Source organism: Gobius niger (assembly GCF_951799975.1).
Source record: "Gobius niger genome assembly, chromosome: 1".
NCBI lineage: Eukaryota > Metazoa > Chordata > Actinopteri > Gobiiformes > Gobiidae > Gobius > Gobius niger.
The window spans coordinates 64,176,903-64,198,189 of record NC_136852.1 but is presented as its reverse complement, the minus strand read 5'-3'; the positions used below and the strand labels follow the sequence as shown (position 1 = coordinate 64,198,189).

Below are 21,287 nucleotides of genomic sequence, written 5' to 3'. Positions count from 1 at the left end.
AAAAATGAAAATGTGCAATAGGCTAAAAGGCAATGGCATTTCCGAGTTGCACAAACACGAGGAACAGCTGATGAAATGAAATGTCAAGCCTTATAAGCTGGAATTACAGGAAGACTTCCTTGTCACAGTCTCATTTAGAAGAAACAAGGAGTGTGGCCCTGTAAGCGCTGATACAGGAGTGAACAAGGGAAATGCACTCATTTAACAGGAATTGTTCCAGAAATGTGAGGACAAACCCTGTTCAAGTATAACATGCTTATATTGGCAACATGCTCAGTGCCACAAGATGTATTCCAAAGATTATATCAATTGATGTCTCCTAAAATGACAGTAGAATATAGCGATAATATAGCAACTTTTAAAGAGGGGGTATTATGCTTTTTTTCAATCACATAGCACCAGTCTATAGCACTCCACAATGATGACGAAACCTTCTGTTGGTCTGTAAATGCAGTAAATTAGAATAACTGCCTTGTATAAAATTGCTCTCTCAAAATGGCTGTAGTGAATGTCTTGAAATAGGCCTCTGTCTCTTTAAGAACCTCTGACTCTTTCCGACACGCCCCCTCCACACACTGTCTGTGGCATCAGTGGGGAGGGGGTTCTGCTGAGGGGCAGTGGTTGGTTACTCCGCTGGTGACGAAAGCTCGGAGGCGTCTCCAGGAGGTGGGGGTGTTCCTAGGAGGACTCAGGCAAACTTATCCCTAAAATGGCTGCCCCCCCCCCCCCCCCCCCCCCCCCCCCTTAATTATTGAACTGAGCACCATCCTTTTGCCATATATTTCAATCAAATGATATGCACTGTAGTGATGGGATTATATTGGAGTTGTTCAATAGACTCTTTTGAATATATTTGTTTGAGATGCCAGATAACTTGTATTAGAACTTTTTTTCCCCCCAACCATTTAGGCTACACTGCTTTCACACAGGTGGGTCTTGCCCCAGGACACCAGCAGGAGCCGGGATTCAAACCTTCCAGTCATGAGACAAACCCACTATACCATCTGAAACTTCATTCTGGTATCTCATTCCCCACGCAGATACCCTTTAGTTCAAGTGGGTCAAGTTTGTTGTCGTATTCAAATGCCAAACCACGCTGACGTTTCGATGCAAATGTCAAATTCAATAGACCTTTTCACCTCCACTGCCTTACAGCTTCAGGCTCAAATCCGGTGCGTATTCTGAGCAGAGGGCGCCATCTGGCGGTGGTTCACGGGCTCGACCTTTGGCCCACATAACTAGTCCAGGCATGCTGCTGGTAAGGCTTATACTGTATGGTGACTCATGCTTAGTGCCTAATGGTGATTCACCTGTTTTCCCCATGTGTTTCTTTCCCTAATATGTTTGCTCTGACACAGTGATAGCTCTCAAGGACGAAAACAATCAGAGCAAAAGCATTTCAGAATCATTCAAACAGCTCTTCTCACTAAATAGGCTATTATTGTTTATGTGACTGGGATTTAGACTGCAGTTTTAAAACATTTCCCGCCCTCAGTAAAGAAAATGAGTTTACAAACGTCAAACTGCTGAATGGGAAATTCCCACAAGGCACTGCTGAGGGGTATCATTCCGGAGCCGGGATAAAAAAAAACTGATGCAATGTTTTGTCAAGTCAGTTTTAGGAAGTGATCTCTTCAAAAGTTCCTAAGGATAAGGCCAAGAAAGAAGGGGCTGCGGCAGTTGCAATATGGTGAAGATGAGCTAAATGCAAGGGCTTACAGTGGGAGGAAAAAGTGAACATTTAGGAAATTCTTATAGCAGCCTACATTTCTGCCTAAATTAGTCATAAAATGTGGTCTGATCTTTATTAAAATCACAAGAATGAGTGAACAGTGTCTGCTTAAACTAAAACCACCCACACAATATCATTTTATCATATTTTTATTGGTCATAACATGTAAACATTCACAGGAGAAATTCCAAAGGCATCACATACTTTTTCCTCCCACTGTAGATAGAGATAAATACCAGAGCTACATGGGCCATACTGTGGGCAGTTTGCATTTTAGCCCTAAACCTAACCCTAAAACATGCACAATAGGTCCCTCTCTAGGACTAGGACTCCCCTGAAAAAAGACACTCTGAAACCTGAGTGGGACTTTCCTGGTTGATTAAAAGTTAAACGATCAAACATAATAATGCATAAAACAATGGATTTAATGTTACGTATATTATGTATCAATCAATATGGTCTCTAAAGGAGTATAGTGCAGTGTATAATATAAAGGCTCCTCTTGCACCTCTTTTCGGTGAGAGTTTCCTTTATAAGCAGTTAAGAGTGTAGAAAATTGTTGTATCCTAAAACAAAGGTCAGAAGCATGTTGGCAATGCTTCTAACTTACAAAGAAAAAGTATGCAATACAACTCTACAGCTGTTGATGTATAAAAGGTTTATTATAGATGTTCAGACATGTCTCATACATTAACAATTCAAATGTACAGCCAGGCTACAATCATAGAAGCTTATTTACAGTCCATTGCCAGACTATAAGTCAAACGCCAGTGCTTGATCCACATGAGAACTGATCGGAAGAGGTCAGTTTTGATAACATTTAGAATAGGTTTAATAGTGATAATAACAACATAGAAAATAGTCATGATAAAAAACAAAAATGCCTCACTGACATAAACAGGTCATTACATTTTTGAGTATACTTTACTGCAACACGTTACAGAGTACATACGTTTCAAATCCCTTTTTCCAAGTCCAAGAATCAAGACATATAGATCAGAAATGTCCCATACATAGGTAAGTTGAGGAGTTGAGGGGTCTGACAACTACTGCATGGTCAATGGTTTGGCGTGTGCTTATGCTAGAGCTTGCATTACTCATTGCTTCACTGTACAACATCAAAAATAACATAAAAAAATAAAACATTCCAAAATGAAAGAAGCATGACACCCTTGTTACAAGGGAAATACTAACACCTTTACAAGTCTTCTACATGGCCACATGTCCTGCAATGGCTTAAGCATTACTGTGGTCCAAACAACCACTTTAGGTCAAGCATGAGTTAAAAGCAGCATTCTTCTACGATTAATGGGTGTGAGTGCTGGATAGCACCAGGGCTGCACATTATACGACTTGTTTCTCTTTGCTGCAATATCATCTATTGCAAAATTCTTATAAAGAAGTAGCTGTATCAAAACAATTCATTCCCTATAAAATCCCTAACACATAAAAATGTTAAGATAAAAAGTGCTGGTTTGAAAAATAACTACATTTAGGCTTTGTGCCTAATTAATTCAAAATTTAGACCATCTACCTGTTATACTAAGAATTGTTCCAGATAAGGGCAATCTGTGTTAAGACAGTGTCAGACTAATGCCCAGTGCAGCTCATTGGTGTGGCAGGAACACCTCACTTTAGTTTTCTAGTAGTGTGAGGCATTGCAACACTGAAATTTGTTGATTGAAAGATTCAAAACATACTATATTGCATGTTTTTGTCTTTTATGGTGCAGCCCTAGTTACCCGTTCAAGTTTAACAAAGTTATCCCTGGAATTTTATGTCATGGAAATGATTGCTATTACTTCATTTAATATACTCTAAGACACTTTTGCATTCTCTTTTTTTGGTGATGTTTACGCACAATGTATAATCTCAGCAGAGTCCTACTCTTAGGTAGCATACACAGTACTGTAACTAGGGAATATCTCTTCCACGTTTCCTTGCCTCGCCAAACAAGGTAGACCAAAAGTGCAAAAGGAGTAACAGTAGTACATCAGAAGGCGGTTAGAAGGGGGAGTAGGGACAGAAATACGATCCTAGATAACATACCATGAGTTCCCTCCCTTCTATACAATGTCAGACTTCCCTAGCTAAGATAATATGGCTCCCTCTGCTGGTAGCACCCCATCTACTACATTTCATCTGACCGGTGTTGTTGTAGTATGACAGACGGGGGATTTCTCTCTATCCAGTTCTCTTTAGAGTTTTGGACTTCATAGGCCACGGCAGAACCCGCCACCTTATCTATGGGGGCTTCCTGTAATGCGCCCCCGCCACCTGCCTGTCCCGGTTGGATGTCCACAGCCTGATTTGGATTGGGGAAGTCCGCAGATGAGTTACTGTTGATGCCTGTCTCCGAGTCGGGCTGCTCTACATGCTGGTAGTCAGGAGTGTGATTCTTCTGACCGCCGGCGAATATAGCTTTGGTATTTTCCACCTCCTGGGTCACTAGGATGAGCGTTTGGTCATCTTCAGGATCGAGGTACGGGACGGCATCGCTGTCTGCAGGAAGGGAGCGCAAGGTCCTGGAGATAACTGAAATGAGAGAGATAAGAGAATAAGAATTTAAAAGCTGAAAGGTTAAGTTTCAATGTTAAAGGCCCTATACTAGTTTTTTTTACTTTGCAACAGAATTACCATCAGGTACATTGTAAAAGTAGACATTTTTGGGAATGAGTTCGGACCACAACTAACAATTAAGGTTAAGGTATATTTTGTTGTCCCCGTAGGGAAATTTGTCCTCTGCATTTGACCCATCCTTCGATGCTGCTGGGCAACCCGTAAGGAGTAGTGGGCGCCTGCAGGGCCCAAGATTTTGTTTATCAATCAAGAACCACGGCTAATACAACATTACATAGTGACAGTTGTGGGGATCAGACAGCCAACCTTCCAGTTAGCAAGCGAGCAACAAAACTCAGTAATAGCATGTGACAATCAAGAAATTGAAAGTGAAATAAATATAAATCACACACACACATAAAAAAAATCCTTTAAACTTTTAGGGAATTTCCTAGAAATGTTTGGAGAATGTGTAGTGTTTTACAGAGAGTATGTCGTGGTTGAAATGGTTTTCGAAAGTAACAGTTTCTCTTTCAGAATTTCCCTTTCACCTGAAGCATGCTTCATATACTGTTTAGTAAATGCATGTCTTTAGAAGAAAGTTTTTCTTTTACCAAGATGATACCCATTTCAGCTACCCAATACGCCCCAGGAAAACAAATTGTTTAAAGGGATTTACATTTACATTTTTTACTGTCCAAAGGAATTGACCGTTCACAAAACCCCGCCCCAAAACCATCATCCAATCATACCTCATAGCAACCGTTGCTACCAGACAATCCCCGTTTCTCACCATTCAAAGCTGTTAAAACGAGCTAAATAAATACGCTTGGCCCAAAAACTAGAGCCCAACTAATACATGTTAACCATCCACCTTGTCATTTACTTCATGAGCTGTCATGACATTGTCACAAAAGAGGAGTTTACTCTCTAAGTGACAGGTTACCCGACAGACCCAGACTGGCCAAATTTTAATCAATACTGGACAAACATAAGAAGAGATCAACTTATCAAGAGCATGACTAGTTCACTCGGCGCTGCCGGTTGCATTTAAGGTAGCTCCGGCGATTTTTGCTGTAGCTGCGATATTGAAGCGTAAACTTTGTTGCAGATTTTAAATATATTCCTCCACTGCACATTGCAAACCATTTTACCCCAGTCTGGATGATATTGCATCAAAAAGAGTCACTTACAGACACTTCTCCCCATTATGAGATTTTTTTTTACAGTGGTCTTACCCGAGGATGGGGTGTACAGCTCCTTTTGTTCGGATTTGCTGCCAAAGGGATTGACAGAGGGAAAGATGATGAGGCAGAACGACAACAGGAAAACCTGAAAGGAAAGTCCCAGATACAAAGTTAGCGGCTGCACAGCACAGTCTTACAGGTGATCTATAGCGATGAGAACAATACGTTCAGTTAATAGTGGCCCTTACCATAACACATGTACTGGTGGTGCTGGCTTTCAATGTGGACATTTTTACCATGGACTGGAGTTTCTTCAGCTGCTCTATCAGCGATCTGAGAAGACAAACACAACACGTCAGATAACCATTTACTATGTGTCAAGATTAAAACGACACAGATCCACTTGAGAGGGCTTACATGTTCTGTTTCTGAAGCATCTGGACTTTCTTCTGCAGCTCCAGGTTGTGAGCTGTGCAGATGGCAACCCTGGAAAAACAGAAACAGATTTGAATGAGTCACCAGTGTTCTCCACATAGTACAGTTAATATCTTAAAGTTAATCTGTAATATGGATTTATGGAGTGTTTTTTTTTATATGCATAACAGGTTAAAAATAACATTGCTGATGACACTACCAAGTCATATCCCTCACCTGTTTTCCAATCCGTCCACGTAAACCTTCTTCTTCTTGCGGCTCTCCTGCGCGGACTGCTTGTTCCGGATCTTCCTCCTCACTCTCTTCAGGGTCCTCTCCTCAGCCTGTTACACAAAGAGCGCTTGTTCACAACGATTTTGGAAGCAGTGCATCTGCTTACATCCTTAACCACAAGAACACAATCATCCTGCCAAAATAAAACATGTAAAAGAATAAGCTCTTACTCTCTTGATTTGGAAAAACTACAAGGCAACTACAAATTTGAATTGAAGTGCTCATTTCCATTACCTTTGTGAGGGGCATGTGTGTTGGAATTGTGGCGCCCTCTTTGGCCAGAAGTCGCTTCTCCTCTTCTGAGAGCACAATCTCTTTAAACTGGAACTAAAAGGAAAGAAAGAAAAAAAGAAAAAAAAAGAGTAATTTAATTAACGCAGCAAGAAATAGTAGTGTATTTGGGATGCAGAGTACATTGCAAAAAAGGCATTATCACAATATAATCAATATATATAGCAAGGAACTTAAAGGCCCTGTGCCAGAACAAAACAAATTCTGTTACACTGATATATATATATATATATATATATATATAAAAACTTCAGGTATAGGGCCTTTAATATTTATGCAATAACGTTCAAATTCACAAATTAGAGTTTAAAAAAAACAACTTGGTTTTAGTCATAATTTTTCATCCAAATATGGCCTTTACAGGTGCTGGTCACATAATTAGAATAACATGAAAAAGTGCATTCACTTCTGTTATTCAACTTAAACTGTGAAACTAATATATGATAGACTCCTTACATGCAAAGTGAGATATGTATAGCCTTTATTTGCTATAATTTTGATTATTATGGCTCATCTTGTAAAAACCCCAAATTAAAACTCATAAAATTAGAATATTTTGAAAATGGACTGTATGCCATAATCATCAAAATTATAACAAATAAAGGCTTGACATATGTCACTTTGCATGTCTATATCTTATATTAGGATCACTTTTAGGGTTCATTTTGTCAGACACTAGGGTTAGAGATGTCGAAATCTTGATCTTTACATGTTTCAGCCGCTAACTGCGAGCCGTCATCAGAAGTATCACCGGTGTGCGGAGACGTGTCACTTATTAGCTGTTCTTACTTCCGAGGCGTGTCCAGTCTGACGGTCCCAACAGGTCCGACAGACTGGTCACACACCCTGATACAGTTACACTGTAACACGAGTAGACACAATGAACGTTACGAGGTTTATATCATATATTAGTTTCATATTTTCATATTTATTTTTTTTCTTTTTCATGATATTCTAATTATATGACGAGCACCTGTATATACATTATGAATTGCTTTGGACATTAATAAAAAAAGTCATTGTTATTTTTTATTATCAATACAACAAATGTGTGGACCTCAAGCATATTCAACTGGGGACCCTTAAACCAGTGTCAGCAGCGCTATAATAAAAGTGTATCATTAGTACAAACTAGACTTGTACTTCTTGGCCTTTGAGCTGCCTTTGTGTCGACTGTTGTTTGGTTTGCACACACTCTTGATGTCACAGAACTGAGTGGATAAAAATAAAACTAGCCGTACCTGTTCTGTTTGTTCGAGTAGAGCGCTATCGTCCTCCACGTCCAGAGTATAAGGCAGCTCACTGGTGACGTCGTCCTCTTCCTCCATCGCCTCATCGACCAGGTCATCTGATGGGACAATAACAACTTACTTCAGCTACAGAAACTCTGGGCTTGTTGTACTTGGGCTTCTTCGGATGCCCAAGTATTTTTTAAACTTTATTTATTCTAATATTAAGTAGTGGAAGCTCATGCAATCCATTTAAGTAGTTTTTTTCTGGTTTAGACATGGTTTACACCCGGTTACATCCTAGTTTATTCCTGATTGTAACTTGATCCATATGCTAAAACGTCTCGCCCCATAGTTCATGAAAAAAATTGTAAAATATGTCATCTGTACAAACCTAAATCAATGAAGACGTCCGTGTCCAGTTTCTCCGCCCTGACGCTCTGCAGCGCGTCCATGTCCCTGTCCGAGCTCTGCAGCAGGGAGTAGCTGTGATCGGCCTGGACCGTCAGCGCCTCGGGGCTCTCGGCTTGGGACTCCCCGGGGGTGAGCGGGGCCGGCTCCGAGTGCACCGGGCTGGGCTGGGAGTAGCTCGGGCTGGGCACCATGTCGCTGTTGCTGCGGGGGCTGTGGTTAGGGTGCCCCCCTCCACTGCTGCTGTCGTCGGAGATCCCGCTGTCGCTGCCCAAGGGAGAGTGAGAGGGACACATCGCATCCATGTCCTCATCCAAGAGGCTGGACAGGAAGTCCTCAGTGTCCAGGCCAGGCAGCATCTGAGGGAATAAATAACGAATGAAATCTGTCTGGGTAAATAGTAAAAGAAATATCCTAGACATTGAAGTGTCTCGCTTACATCTTGTTCAGACAGCCAGGATTCGATGAGCTCATTCCCATCGGTAAACAAAGGCTCTGTGGATCCATCTGCTCCGTCTTGGAACAGCAGTCCTAACAGGTCTGTTCCCTCCATGTCTGGCAGGTCCTCAGTCCCTGACATCAACAACAGAAATCTGTAAAGGAAAAAGAAAGGAAATGGAAAAAAAAGTATTACATTAGACATTTTAAACCACGTGGCATTTATTACAGCGATGATCTCAAAAACTGACGATAGAGGGCACTGCAGCGAACATGTGCATAAAATCAGGGGGGGGGGGGAAAGACTTCAATTTTTATACCCAATTACTACAAAAAAATGCATAATTGAAAAGGTTTGTACGTATATGATGGCTGCTCAAAAACACATGCAAAAAATCCTTACACACCAAGTTACACTTTAATACAAAGATATAAGCTATTTTACATTATATTGTTATATTACCATATCTCACGTGCAAGAAATCATGTGTTGTGTATTTAAAATGTTTAGGCCTGTGTAATTTATGTCAGATTATAAGACTTTTATTGTACGACTTGCTCTTCTCCTCTGCTCCTTTTCATTCATACCATATTGGCTTGGCGGTTTTGTTTGTGAATGTATGATGTCACATTTGAATGAAATAAATAAATAATAAAAATACAATGTTGGTGCAAAATTAGAAATAAAATGAATAATAATGTGACAATTATTATGAGAGGGGATGCATTTTCACCTTTGCTTTAATCTTTATTTGTTACCAGTAAATGCTTCAATCCTTGTGTGTCTGATAATGATTTACCATTAGTATTATATCATGTAGGCCATGTGTTTTATGCTGAATGATAAGGAATATTGCTGGTTAATTGCACGTAAAGTACAGTATTATGTAAACAGCATTACTGTCTACAATGTTGCATCAGGTCTGGTTTTTCTGCATGACCTCATCTTTTATTGTGCCCCGCCCCCACACCCACATGTCTTTGTCACAAGATGTCTGATATCAAGTGTCAAAACAAATTCCGTTGCTGAATCCCTCTTAATGAAGACCAATTTCGTTTTGCATTGCTTGGTGAGTGAAAATGCAGATGGTGTGTGCAGAAAGTAGCAGATCAATGGTTGCTGTATTGTCCTGGTTCCTGCAGCAGTGCTGACTTGCAGACAGTTGCTACAGTGGACCACCACCACCACCAAAAAAAATGAGAAAACCCGTGACCTATATTTTATGCAGTGACCCACTAAGGAAAGAAATGCAGATTAAATCCATCTATTCGGATTTACATTTGTACTTTTCAAGAAACCACAAAGCGATGGTGTATTTGACAAAAAAGCAATAATAAGGCTATTCTTATCATCCTGAGTTAGAACGAAGGGAGGGTGTGGTCTTTATTGACACTACATTGTCTGCGGCTCTCTCATAATCCCGATGTAAAAAATTCTTACCGTTTTCACCCCACGAAGTCAAAATACCATTCGAGTGAGCGGGTCCAGTGGTGTTTGGGTTTCTCTGTGTGCCGTTTGTCCGCAGATACCGCCTACTGCCACGGCGCTTCCGACAGAAAGCACCTTCCAACAAGGCAAAAATTGCGTCACGGCCGGCGCAGCGCGAGGCGGAAGAGGCAGGGCTGGCTTCCTCTTGGCCTGTGGGCTTCTGGGACTTGTAGTTCTTTAATATAGAGCCATGGTACTTGCAATGTTTAACCCAGTGTTTTTCAACCTTTTTTGAGCCAAGGCACATTTTTTCATTGAAATAATCACGAGGCACACCACCAGCAGAAAATGATAAAAAATGATTTAAAAAAATGATAGCCTATATTCAGTCGTTCTCATCAAAGTGTCTTGAATAGGAACACTGTATGTACACTGTATGCCACTGTCACCCCCACCTGCCGCACTAATTCTCTTGTCTCATAGAAATGGGCTATCTGATATGGAAGAGAATTACATGGTTACTCTACCGATCACTAGACAGCACTGACACTCGAAAACAGTACATTATTTGCGGATAAAAATGAATTTGTTTTCAAAAAAGGTAGGTGAAATTGGATAATTTCCCAAGGCACACCAGACAATATCTCATGGCACACTAGTGTGCCACGGCACAGTGGTTGAAAAACCCTGGTTTAACCAGGTAATGTTTGTAGGAAAAAGGCACGACTACTACTACAGGTCTACAACTTAGCTGGAGCTTAGAATAAATGTATTTATATGTGTGTTAATTTAGTTGGGACCGTGCTTGTTAATGGGCACACATGTAGCCATAATATTTATGTTTACCAAGCTGGACTTATCCATAGGGTCTGACAATTCTCTGGCTAACCCTAGGATCTGGCAACCCCATGCTCTCCTGCGTGAGAATCAGAGCAAAAACAATGCCGACGTTACGTAAAATAGTTTTGCAATTGTGAATAAATCCAATAACATAATAGCTATATACCCTACCTTTATTTTGTACAGTCACACTCTACATTGGTCTACAAATGAAGTGCATTAATTGAATTCAATCATCACAATAGTATAATATTTTAAATAATGTATTTTATTTAAGATTAGATGTGTGAACATGACTAAGAGAAAGTAAATACATTATTTTGGATAAAGAATTGACTTAAGTATAAAATTATTTCATGATATTGTTTTACAAATAAATAAACTGTACAATTACACCAAACATAATGGTCTCAAAAGGCAAAATCCAGAATTACACAGTAACTTGTCATTTGTTACTTTTTAAAGATGAAGCAGAGGCAGAAGGGTTAAAAAATAATTTAATAAATAATTAAAATATAAATATTTGAGTTCTTAAATGGGTGCTCCTTTTTGTCAAGAGACTAAAACTGAACACAAGCGACATTCTCACAGAGACTAGTTAAGTTACTATAAAAGGTTCTGAAATCCCAGATTTCATGAGCTACAGACTTATTCAACCTCGTATTGTTTATATACTGGTAGACTGCAAAGCAACTTGTTGTATTTCTACTCAACATCATGCTGTCTAAGACTAGTGGCTTCATTGTCAGGGCATAGCAGAGAGAGCACCTTACAGAATTACACATAATTTGGATGTGTGTCGTAAACTCCTGTAAACCTTTAGCCTCTCTTTCTTATTGGCCGTTGTGGTTGGAGCCACTTGTGAAACCACGGGCACCATGTCCACAGCTCTCCTTTTGTGAGCGCGGTGCAGCAGGATTCTGTAGACCCCGGTGATCGAGCTGCGACAGTCTTTGCCCTGGTTGTTTAGGATGTGTTCTGATGTGATCCCTAAATTCTCCAAAGAGGCTTTTACATCCCTCTCCTCCTCTGTCAGTTCAGATATATTACTCTCTGCCAAGTAATACGGGTCCAGTTTGAAGGGCTCCAAGGCTCTGGGAAAGTCCACGGGGAGCAGCCACTCGCAGCCCATCATCTGCTCCACGGTGCAGCGGTCACCTGGGACGGGCTGGAGGATCCCTCTGACCAGTCTCTGGCAGGGCTCAGACACCCAGGACGGCAGCACGTACGCCCCCTCCAGAATGCACCTCTTCAGTTTGGGCACGGTGTCCGCTCTGAAGGGCATGCTGCCGGTCAACATGAAGAACAGCATGACTCCCAGGGCCCAGATGTCCACATAAACGCCCACGTAGTGCTCGTCACGGAAGAGCTCAGGTGCAGCGTACGGAGGAGAGCCGCAGAAGGTGTTGAGTGTCTCGTCACGGGGGCTCAGAGTGCTGAAGCCAAAGTCCCCAACTTTCACACAAGAGCCACTGGTGTAGAACACATTCTCCGCTTTCAGATCACGATGGATGATGTTGTTCTCATGCTGAGGAAGACAATACCAAAACATAAGCCGAGTGATCACACAAAGACATTATGGAATTTATAGCTGAATATTTCTTTTGACTGCATTTGTTTAAAGGTATGCTTTTTACAGGTATTTGGTAACAAAGGCAAACACATCTTTTTGATGATCATACACTTGTGTATTTTATAAAATGGAATGTTGATCTGAGACTGCTACAAGCTGTGCAGCTGTTTCATTAAAGAGAAAACACAGCCGTGTGTCTGTAGTGAAGATATGGCAAGTGGTTTTACTCTGCAATGAAAGGATTAAGATTGGCAATAGATCATGTGGTGAGGAAAGCATTTCCTGGATATATGGAGGAGTTTTTTGGGAATTGTCCCCGTTATACTAAAAATAGCCACAGTTGAAGATCAAAAGATTACCCAAAGATGTGCGAGCGGCTCAAAACACCACTCCAGGTATGGTTTTGAGGATTTTATGACGTGGTAAGAAACTCCAAGGAGTTGATTTTTCAAAATACCCTCCTTTTAATATATATTTTTCATATATATTTGTATACAGTGCATAAGTTTCAGTCACGTAAAGCCATATTGTATATACCATCTTGTAAATGGACATTTCTGCCATGGTCGGATGCAGCGTGTGTGTGTATGGTCTATTTTGTTTTGCTGTTGTTTCCTTGTTGTTGTTTTGTTCCTTTGTTTTGTTCCACTATGTTCTTGTGAAATGATCATTTTAATTGTATTGACTTTGGGGGTGGGTGCTTATAAGCTCTTGCTTCGGCCCACTCCTTTTAAGTCCTTACAGCTCAAATAAATAAATCTAAATCTATTTATTTTTACATTTGATCAGAATGAAACTATCTATTAAGTCTTGTGTTTGCGTCCTGACCATGTGCTTGACAGCTGAGAGAATCTGAGCGAAGACAATCTTGCCGCTGGTGTCAGAAAGTTTTCCTTCAGTGGTAATCTTGGTGTAGAGCTCGCCGCCTCCTGCGTATTCCAACACCAGATGCAACCGTGACAAGGTCTCAACCACCTGAGAACGTAAAAGTGGGGGGAAAAAAGAATGAATATGCTTTTACCGATGTGTGCTGACTGTGGAAGTCAAGCTTGTACTAATGATTTTTAAAGCGCTACTGTGGCTCTAACCTCATAGAGCCGGATGATGTTTGGATGGTGCAGTTTCTCCATGCTTGAGATTTCTCTGGACAGTAACCTCTGTGTTTTCTGGTCCAGCTTGGTTTTGTCGAGGATCTTAATGGCCACTTTGTCTGAAAATGAACACATCATAGTTTTGACTAGAAATGAATTAACATAACTAAAGGGTTTAGTGCAATTTATAATGAATATGACGCCTTTACAAGTTTCTCCTATATACAGTGGCTTACTGTGTAGAAATATATAACTGGAAGTGTTTGATAGAATAGTAAAATATGCATGGTGATTCTCGACATCGAATTTGATGGAGGATTAACTTTGTTCAAAAATATTTGTGGGTATCCAGAGCATCAGAATGTGTTCTGTATTTAGATATCAAAGAACAGATACAGTATCTCTTAACTATCATCTAAATAATTTATGTCCCAGTTGCAGAATGGATGCAGTGTAACAATATACCAAAAGGTTGTTCAGTGAAATGGTGTGGAGATATCTAATTGTGCATCTGTATACATTATTCACACTGGCATTAGGCTCACTTTCAGTTGTGACAGACGTAGTTTATAATGGGTGCCTTTCAAATGTATTGTAACCTGTACTATATTTAGAGGATCAAATTATACCAAGATCTATAGCTTTGTGCAAACAGAGAACAACCAGTTTTACCTCGTTATACTGTATGATCTATCGGGTAGCAGCTTCTCACGTGTGCACAGATACAATCAGTCTCTTCCCTTTTGATGAGGCATGCAGCAATTTTAGCCGTCGCAACGGAAACAGGAGATCTCTAATCCATTTGTTCAAGGGCAGGAGACATTTACTGTCATTATGGCTGAATCAGCCTCTGACCAAGCCCACTGATCCTCATTTGTTGATTGCTACATATGGACACACTTGTTAGCGTGTTAGTTAGCCAAGTGATGAAAATAGCCCATTAGACAAATGATTACTCCAGTATTAAAAAAAGAGAAGACAGAAGGTGGAGAGAGATTGTCACAACTAATGTGTTTGTGCTGTCTGATGCTGCACTGGTCATGTATTTAAAGGTTTATATACAAGTACTGTATTTTAACAGTTAATTCATATCACAAAGTAATGTCCAACCTTTAGTCAAGGCATGAATCCCCAGCTTCACATGGGAAAAGTTGCCACAGCCAATTTCTCCACGTATTTTATAGAAGCCGATTCTTCTTCCAACTGTTAGCTCCCGAACCACTCTGTGAACAAAACAGGACATTACAAACATGTTATTCCAAACCTGTCCTACCCCTACCCCCCCCTGTTGGACACTTGTAGGGATTTAATGTTTTCCAATATACTCTACTCTCTTAGGTTCAGCACACCATAAAAGTAAAACATTAGCTGTACAAGTTTTTTGTGACACATGATAATTATTACCGATCATCTTGGCACATATCGAGGTTAAGTCTCTCCAGAGGGGTGAGGCGGCGGACGGTAGCTCCCTCATCGTCTGTGTTGATATCAGAGCTGTCCTGCCTGGTGCAATGGCTCGACCTCTGACCAGCGCCAACTCCAGCTGTCCCTCCGACCACTGACCCATCCACTGAGGCTCCATTGTCCACAGTGTCAGGGCCAGACGCAGAGCTGTCCCGCTCGGCCCGCACTGCTCCGGGCTCCCTCGAGGCCCTGGAGGTCTTGGCGGTGGCGGTCTCTGCCTCCTCTGGGCTGCTGTCCAGGGGGTAGACCGCGGTCATCCTGCGGGGGATGCCCGGCCTGGGAGGATTAGCTCATGTCTGCCACTAGGGAGAAGAGAGGGGAAGAGATAGAGATCTATACTTAGAACGCCTTTGTCAACGCATGGTGCCAAAAGACATTGAGTGGTTTTCTAAGAAAGGCGCTTAGACACAATCATGGTGACACAGACTACGCACCTAAAGCAGGACAGAGGGATAAGATAAAGGTGAAAAATACATGAATACACTTTGAATAACATTACAGTGCAAATTGAGAACGCTTTTTTTAAACAGGCAAAATATATTCATGAGAACAGCTTAATAAAAAAGCAGTAATCACAGTATTGGCTAAACACCGTGTTAGTTTCCTTGTTTATAAGTGTGCAAGGGGAGCTCATGAAATATAGAGATGTCCCTGTTTAGTATAACGCCACCAAACTTGACCAAACAACAAAGATGAATGTCACAACAAGACAAACCTTGAGATTTCCTAATGCGGCACCAGTCTGGTCTCTCAGGCCTCAGCAGCGCTCAGGGGCAGGTGGCTGGAGATGTGGCAGAGCTACAGGATGCATGCTCCCTGTACCCTGTATGGTGTTCCCACAGAGGTCCACAGGGTCTGAAGTCTCTCGCGGAAAGAGAGAGCACACAGGTTGGGAAGGAAGGCACAACAGATGATAGCGTCAGGGCAGTCGGTCATGGGCTGCGCTGGGAGATAACCTGTCACAGAGCAGGAGATATTCAGCAGTTGATTGAGAAATTCAATTATTTCATGCCCATTTGGCCTGTAATAAAATCACGTCACAATCTGTAATACCATGAAACGGGAACAGCTCAGTATTTCAGAGATTCAAGATACTCTATCATAGATGTGTTTCTGTGTGTAAAATTAATATACAGCCTAAAAGAGAACGTAAAATTTCGTCCACCTGTGGATATTTTTGGGAAGAGGGTGGGTTGTCATATTAGTTGACGGTAGGTGACATTCATCACAACATTCTAAAGAGCACATACAGATGGAGAGCAGCCGAGAAAAGTATTTGGCCTTTTAACTGTGTCAAATTCTAATGTTTTAACAGGGTTTATGGTTAAGACACCTGCATCTTTACATCTTTGTTGTATTAGTGTGTCATATCGGAAACCATGTATTGCAATAGCTTCATACTCAAGTCAGTTTTTACTTTAAAGATTTTGTTTTGTTAATGCCAGTTTTGGAGCTGATTGGTTTAACCAATAGAGCCAGACTTTGACAAATCCTAACCGGCTTCCGTGGTATGAAAAACGTAACCCTGCGGTTTAACCTCCAAAAACAAGATGCATGTGACGTGTAGATGAGTTTGTTTAAAGGGGCTAGATGCAAGTTGGCCATGTTACACTCACTACTGCCACCTCAGGTCACACGTGTAACAGCACCTTCTATATAAAGCATGACAGCAATTCGGACCCGAACTTTTTGAGTGACAGTGCAGAGAGGCAGTTGTGGTGAATAGGTCTGGGCTCATTCTACACCCTAGGACATGGAGGAAAATATATAATTTCAACATTTTTAAACTCCGTATAGTCCCTTTAAAATGTGCATCGCCAATCACGACAGAAAAAGAACTAAAATTATCATTGTGAACACACAACAAAAATATAACCAAATAATTGCTTTCTGACCTGTATAGACAAACACTGAATGCGTATTGACAAGACTTACTAAATATTGCATGCATCAAGTCACGTGTCCTCTCTCCCATTCACGTCTTAATTAAGATGAACGGGCGCATATTGCAGAGACATAATCAAAGGGATTCTCATCTGTCATTCGGTATTCAAACACCTTTCGGCTGCACCAATGAATATCTAACCATTGATGTCAGGGAACTAAAAGCAGTCCAAACAACTATGAGAGACGAGGACTCCACTTCATGGCACAATGACCCCTTTTATATTACTACCTACAAAAGATGAATATGCAAAAATGTACAGAAACAAGATATAACACTTGCATGAGGATTACACAAAGACCCTGAGCCTGGCATACTTAGTTACCAATAAACAAAGTAGCGGGGCCATGTTGTCAGTCACCTCATACTGACCTGTGTCAAATCCCCAGAGAGCATTTAAACAGGTAGCACATAGCGTTGTTGTGTTTTGCCTCTTGGATAACAGTGCAATTGGTTGCTTGGCAATGGATGCTGACCAAGTGTGTTTGTTTGTCTTTTTTCAGGCTCAGGATTAGGCATTAACAGACACTTGGGCTCAAGAGAGAAGCGGCGAAAACAAAGAAAGAGTGTGTTCGGTTGAGAACAAAATGCTATTCCTGCCACCTCCCATGAAACTGGTAGTGAAAGTGATGTGAAGGAAGCTGACCTGGGAGGATAAAGAAGTTAAGCTGTATGGTTTAGTGATGGGCCAATGAACGGCTTCTCTATTGAGACGGACGACATAAACCTATTATATTATCATCATCAAGTTTAATTAATGTCAATTGTAAATGTTTAGAACAAGAACAAATAATCAGGTTAATGAATACTTTATTGTTCACCTTGAACCGGAACCTTGAAAAGTTCAGTCATAATTTCCCAAAGTTAGTTTCACTTTAACCTTGTTTTGGACCTGATTTGGTATTTGTTAAGTTTTGTTTTACATAACTTGGTAAGAAAAAAAAAACTGCTAAGAATGTTTGCAAGCATTTAAACCCACACCATGTAACTTTTCACCCAATAAACAGAAGACTGTGAGTTCAAAAATGTTAAAGTAATGTATTTTCCTCCCACTACATGTTCCAGCCATGTCCTAATGTGTAGAATGAGCCCAGACCTGTTCACCACAACTGCCTCTAAAATCCTGCACTGTCACTTAAAAAGGTGTTAATTCGGTCCGAAGTGCCGTCATGCACGAGCTTAATATAGAAGGTGCAGTTACACGTATGACCTGAGATGGCAGTAATGAGTATAAAATGGCAAACTTGCATCTAGCCCCTTTAATGGGAGTGGGGACATCTCCAACTTTTCCGAGGAGATGTTGACTAAAGGCAGCCAAATATGAGATTTAAATAGGTTAGGTTAGGTTCATCCAGGTCTATTCTTCGATTACCCACTGCAAAAATAACATTTTCTGTGTCGAGCTGGTCACTAGGACTATGTTTATATGTTTATTTTTGCTGATTGTAGTATAATCCAAAATGTTACACAGTGCGCTTTTATCTCACACTTTTTGCAGTGAGATACAGAATGAATCAAGTTTATTTTTCTCAGCTTCGCCGAGATAGAACAAACACACCCCACTTTCGAAAGCTATAATTTCGCATTCTCTGAAGGGTCTGAAGCCTGCTCTGTCCGGAAGACCGTGCCAAATCGGTTCTTACTCACTCCACTCAACAGTCAATCATGCAAGAGGTTCCCTGAAGGCAGTGATGAAGAGGGATTGTCTGTGCTACTGGTGATCACAGCACTGGCATCGGCAGCCACTTCACTGGCTTCAACAATGGAAAACAAGAGAGCTACAGCCCGTCCACTGCAGCTGTGGACCAACAATAACATGGTATATTTGTCTAAATGTTGCCGACTTTACAAGAATAGTAAATGTCAAATGTAGAGCACCCTGCAATACAACACAACATAACAGTCTATTTTTCTACACTTCTTTACTATTAATATACTTTAGATATTTTAGAAGAAGCTGCTGTAAAGATCAGCAACACTATGGTCACTCACTACTAGGCAAACTTCTTCATATTTGCAAAAAGTCTAATTGTAAACCAAGGCACATTTAAAAGTGTAAAAAACTTGACCATCAGTGTATTGACGCAGCAGTAAAACCAACTGTTCCACATCTTTTGTTTACTTCCTTCTTCACCTTGTTATTCAACCATGTTATTATGTATGCATTACGTTGGTATAGTGATATGTGTCTTTCTCAAAAGCTCTGCTCCGCATGCTGACATCATGAAGTGCAGTGCACCAATGTCTTTTTAAAAGGCCAAATACCTTCACCTCTAAATAGGGCTTTGCTCTTTTTTAATTCCTTTCCTTTCCTATTCATGTATTTATTCAGGAAAATCCCACTGAGATTAAAAACCTCTTTACAAGGGTGTCTTTGTGGGCTGAGGGCGGGTTCATCTGACAAAGTGCTGGTGCTCTTTGGTAGCAAATGATATTGTAGGTTAAAACCGCCAAGAGAGACCTCTAATCTAACGTATCATGTAGAGTTTGTTACTAATCTTGACTACATCTTTCTTTTGAGTAGGATTTGAAAGTGTATTGGGGAAAATACAAATGGAAAAGGGTTGTCTCATAGTTTCCTCTGATCACAGAGCATCAAATGCATTAAAAAGGATTCAGCAGGACATTGAGGCTTCAAAAGTATGCAAATTTCAGCTTTCAACCCTGCTTTCCAAAGCATAATAAATGGTAGAAGAATTGCTCCATGCCAGGGTAAAGCTCAGGTCAGATGTTAATGCCGGCCACTAAATTCAAATTGGCCACACAAATCTACTCCAAGAAAACAGGTGAGCATTTATTTTCCATGCAATTATCAATTGGCGCATCAATCCACCATTGTCGTTTGTGACTTCCCTTTTGTTGGAAATAATAGCCATATTAAATAATGTAGTTCTTTAACAGTAATAAGGTGTGTACTGTCATGGATGAAAGTGGGCTTAATATGCAACAAGTGCATTAAGGGCATGTGTTGGAAACGACCAAAAACGATTCAAATGATAATATTGCTGTTAATGGGATTGTAGGTTTTCATTTCTGAAATGAGTCATTACTTTGGGTAAAAATGACCCAAGGACAGGAAATGTGCTCCATGTTTATCCTTAGATGTAGCCTACTGTGTCGATTTAGCTTGACAGCAATTCTGCAGGATAATGTTAGCTCTTTTGTATAATCTTATGCGCTAAAAGAAATAAGAGGTTAACCTTATATTTTCACTGTGTCAGAGCAAAATACATCCATGTGTCAGGGCAACATAAATCTGATTTCTAAAGTCGCCTTCAATGACGGCCAACTATCTTCGCGTCGTAGCAGGGCATTGAAATCTGGAGTATAACTACAATAAATCAAAACACACACACATAGCACACACACATTCAGTCTTACCTGAGCATACATCATCAAACTATCTAGAAAACAGGATTATCCACAGTTGCCGGTTGGTTCTCACTCCTCTGCTGTCACCGCTAACCTATGCTTCTGCTGCAGCTGCTCTTGGGCTGTAGACAAGAGAATTAGCATAAATAGCATGTGGACTGTCCAATCGGCGCGACAATATCAAAGTCAGAGGTGTTTTAAGCCAATCAGGTGCGCGGATCGAAGAAGGGGCGGGTCATCCTTCAGTACCACAGGAGCTGTCCAGCAGAAACCCTATAGCGCTCTCCAGCCAAACGTGTCGCTTCGACGCTTTCTGGTGAAGTTTCCAAGCTTTCCCAGCAGAAGTTATACAAATTGTACAAAAGAAAGTTAACAACTGCAAATCTGCAATAACTAAGTAATTGGCTATAATCTAAAAATTTGGAGTAGCTATTTAGTGCAGGTGTCATAACATAATATTAATCGGTCAACAACAATAAAAACACGTCGCCATATCAACAAACACGATTGATGTCGCGTGGTATCAATCGTGTGCATTAATAGGCTAATACCGGCAACCTTCAACATTTTTATTATTATTATTATTTTTTCTTTTGACAGATTGCCAAGTTCAATGCTTGGGTTGGGTTAAATTAAAACGAGTCGCTATATGCTTCAGTAATACCGACACAATTATATAGCTACATTGCGCTTTACGACATGGCAACAAAAATGTCACATGAGAAAAATTGCAATATTCAATCCCTGGTGGCTTTGTACAATATGGATATTGCATTACTTCAAACGGCCATAATACATTTGGCAATAGAATGTGATGTCATATCACTAAGCATTATGGGATTAGGGGCAATTGTAAACTAATGGAGATTTTGAAAGTTAAAATACTGGAGTTATTGTTCACATTAAAACATCCATCCATCCATCCATCCATTTTCTTCCGCTTTATCCGGGGCCGGGTCGCGGGGGCAGCAGTCTCAGCAGAGATGCCCAAACTTCCCGATACACACACACTTCCTCC

At 40.7% G+C, this 21,287-nt stretch overlaps 2 protein-coding genes across 2 annotated transcripts; both read right to left on the bottom strand.

Moving 5' to 3' along the window:
- Window positions 1-2,373: 2,373 nt before the first annotated feature.
- Window positions 2,374-10,164, bottom strand: creb3l3l (cAMP responsive element binding protein 3-like 3 like). The gene is made up of 10 exons (XM_079571950.1): window positions 9,997-10,164; window positions 8,557-8,710; window positions 8,101-8,476; window positions 7,719-7,825; window positions 6,421-6,513; window positions 6,130-6,236; window positions 5,896-5,964; window positions 5,727-5,811; window positions 5,530-5,623; window positions 2,374-4,267 (listed from the first exon to the last, which is right to left on the bottom strand). Exons 2-10 carry the CDS (start codon window positions 8,695-8,697, stop codon window positions 3,864-3,866), a joined length of 1,476 nt encoding a protein of 491 aa, XP_079428076.1. The 5' UTR covers window positions 8,698-8,710; window positions 9,997-10,164; the 3' UTR covers window positions 2,374-3,863.
- Window positions 10,165-11,354: 1,190 nt separating this feature from the next.
- nim1ka (NIM1 serine/threonine protein kinase a) lies at window positions 11,355-20,417 on the bottom strand. The gene is made up of 7 exons (XM_079565793.1): window positions 20,279-20,417; window positions 15,668-15,908; window positions 14,893-15,248; window positions 14,599-14,711; window positions 13,486-13,607; window positions 13,226-13,372; window positions 11,355-12,352 (listed from the first exon to the last, which is right to left on the bottom strand). The coding sequence occupies exons 3-7, from the start codon at window positions 15,207-15,209 to the stop codon at window positions 11,594-11,596; spliced, it is 1,458 nt and encodes a 485-aa protein (XP_079421919.1). The 5' UTR covers window positions 15,210-15,248; window positions 15,668-15,908; window positions 20,279-20,417; the 3' UTR covers window positions 11,355-11,593.
- Window positions 20,418-21,287: the final 870 nt, after the last annotated feature.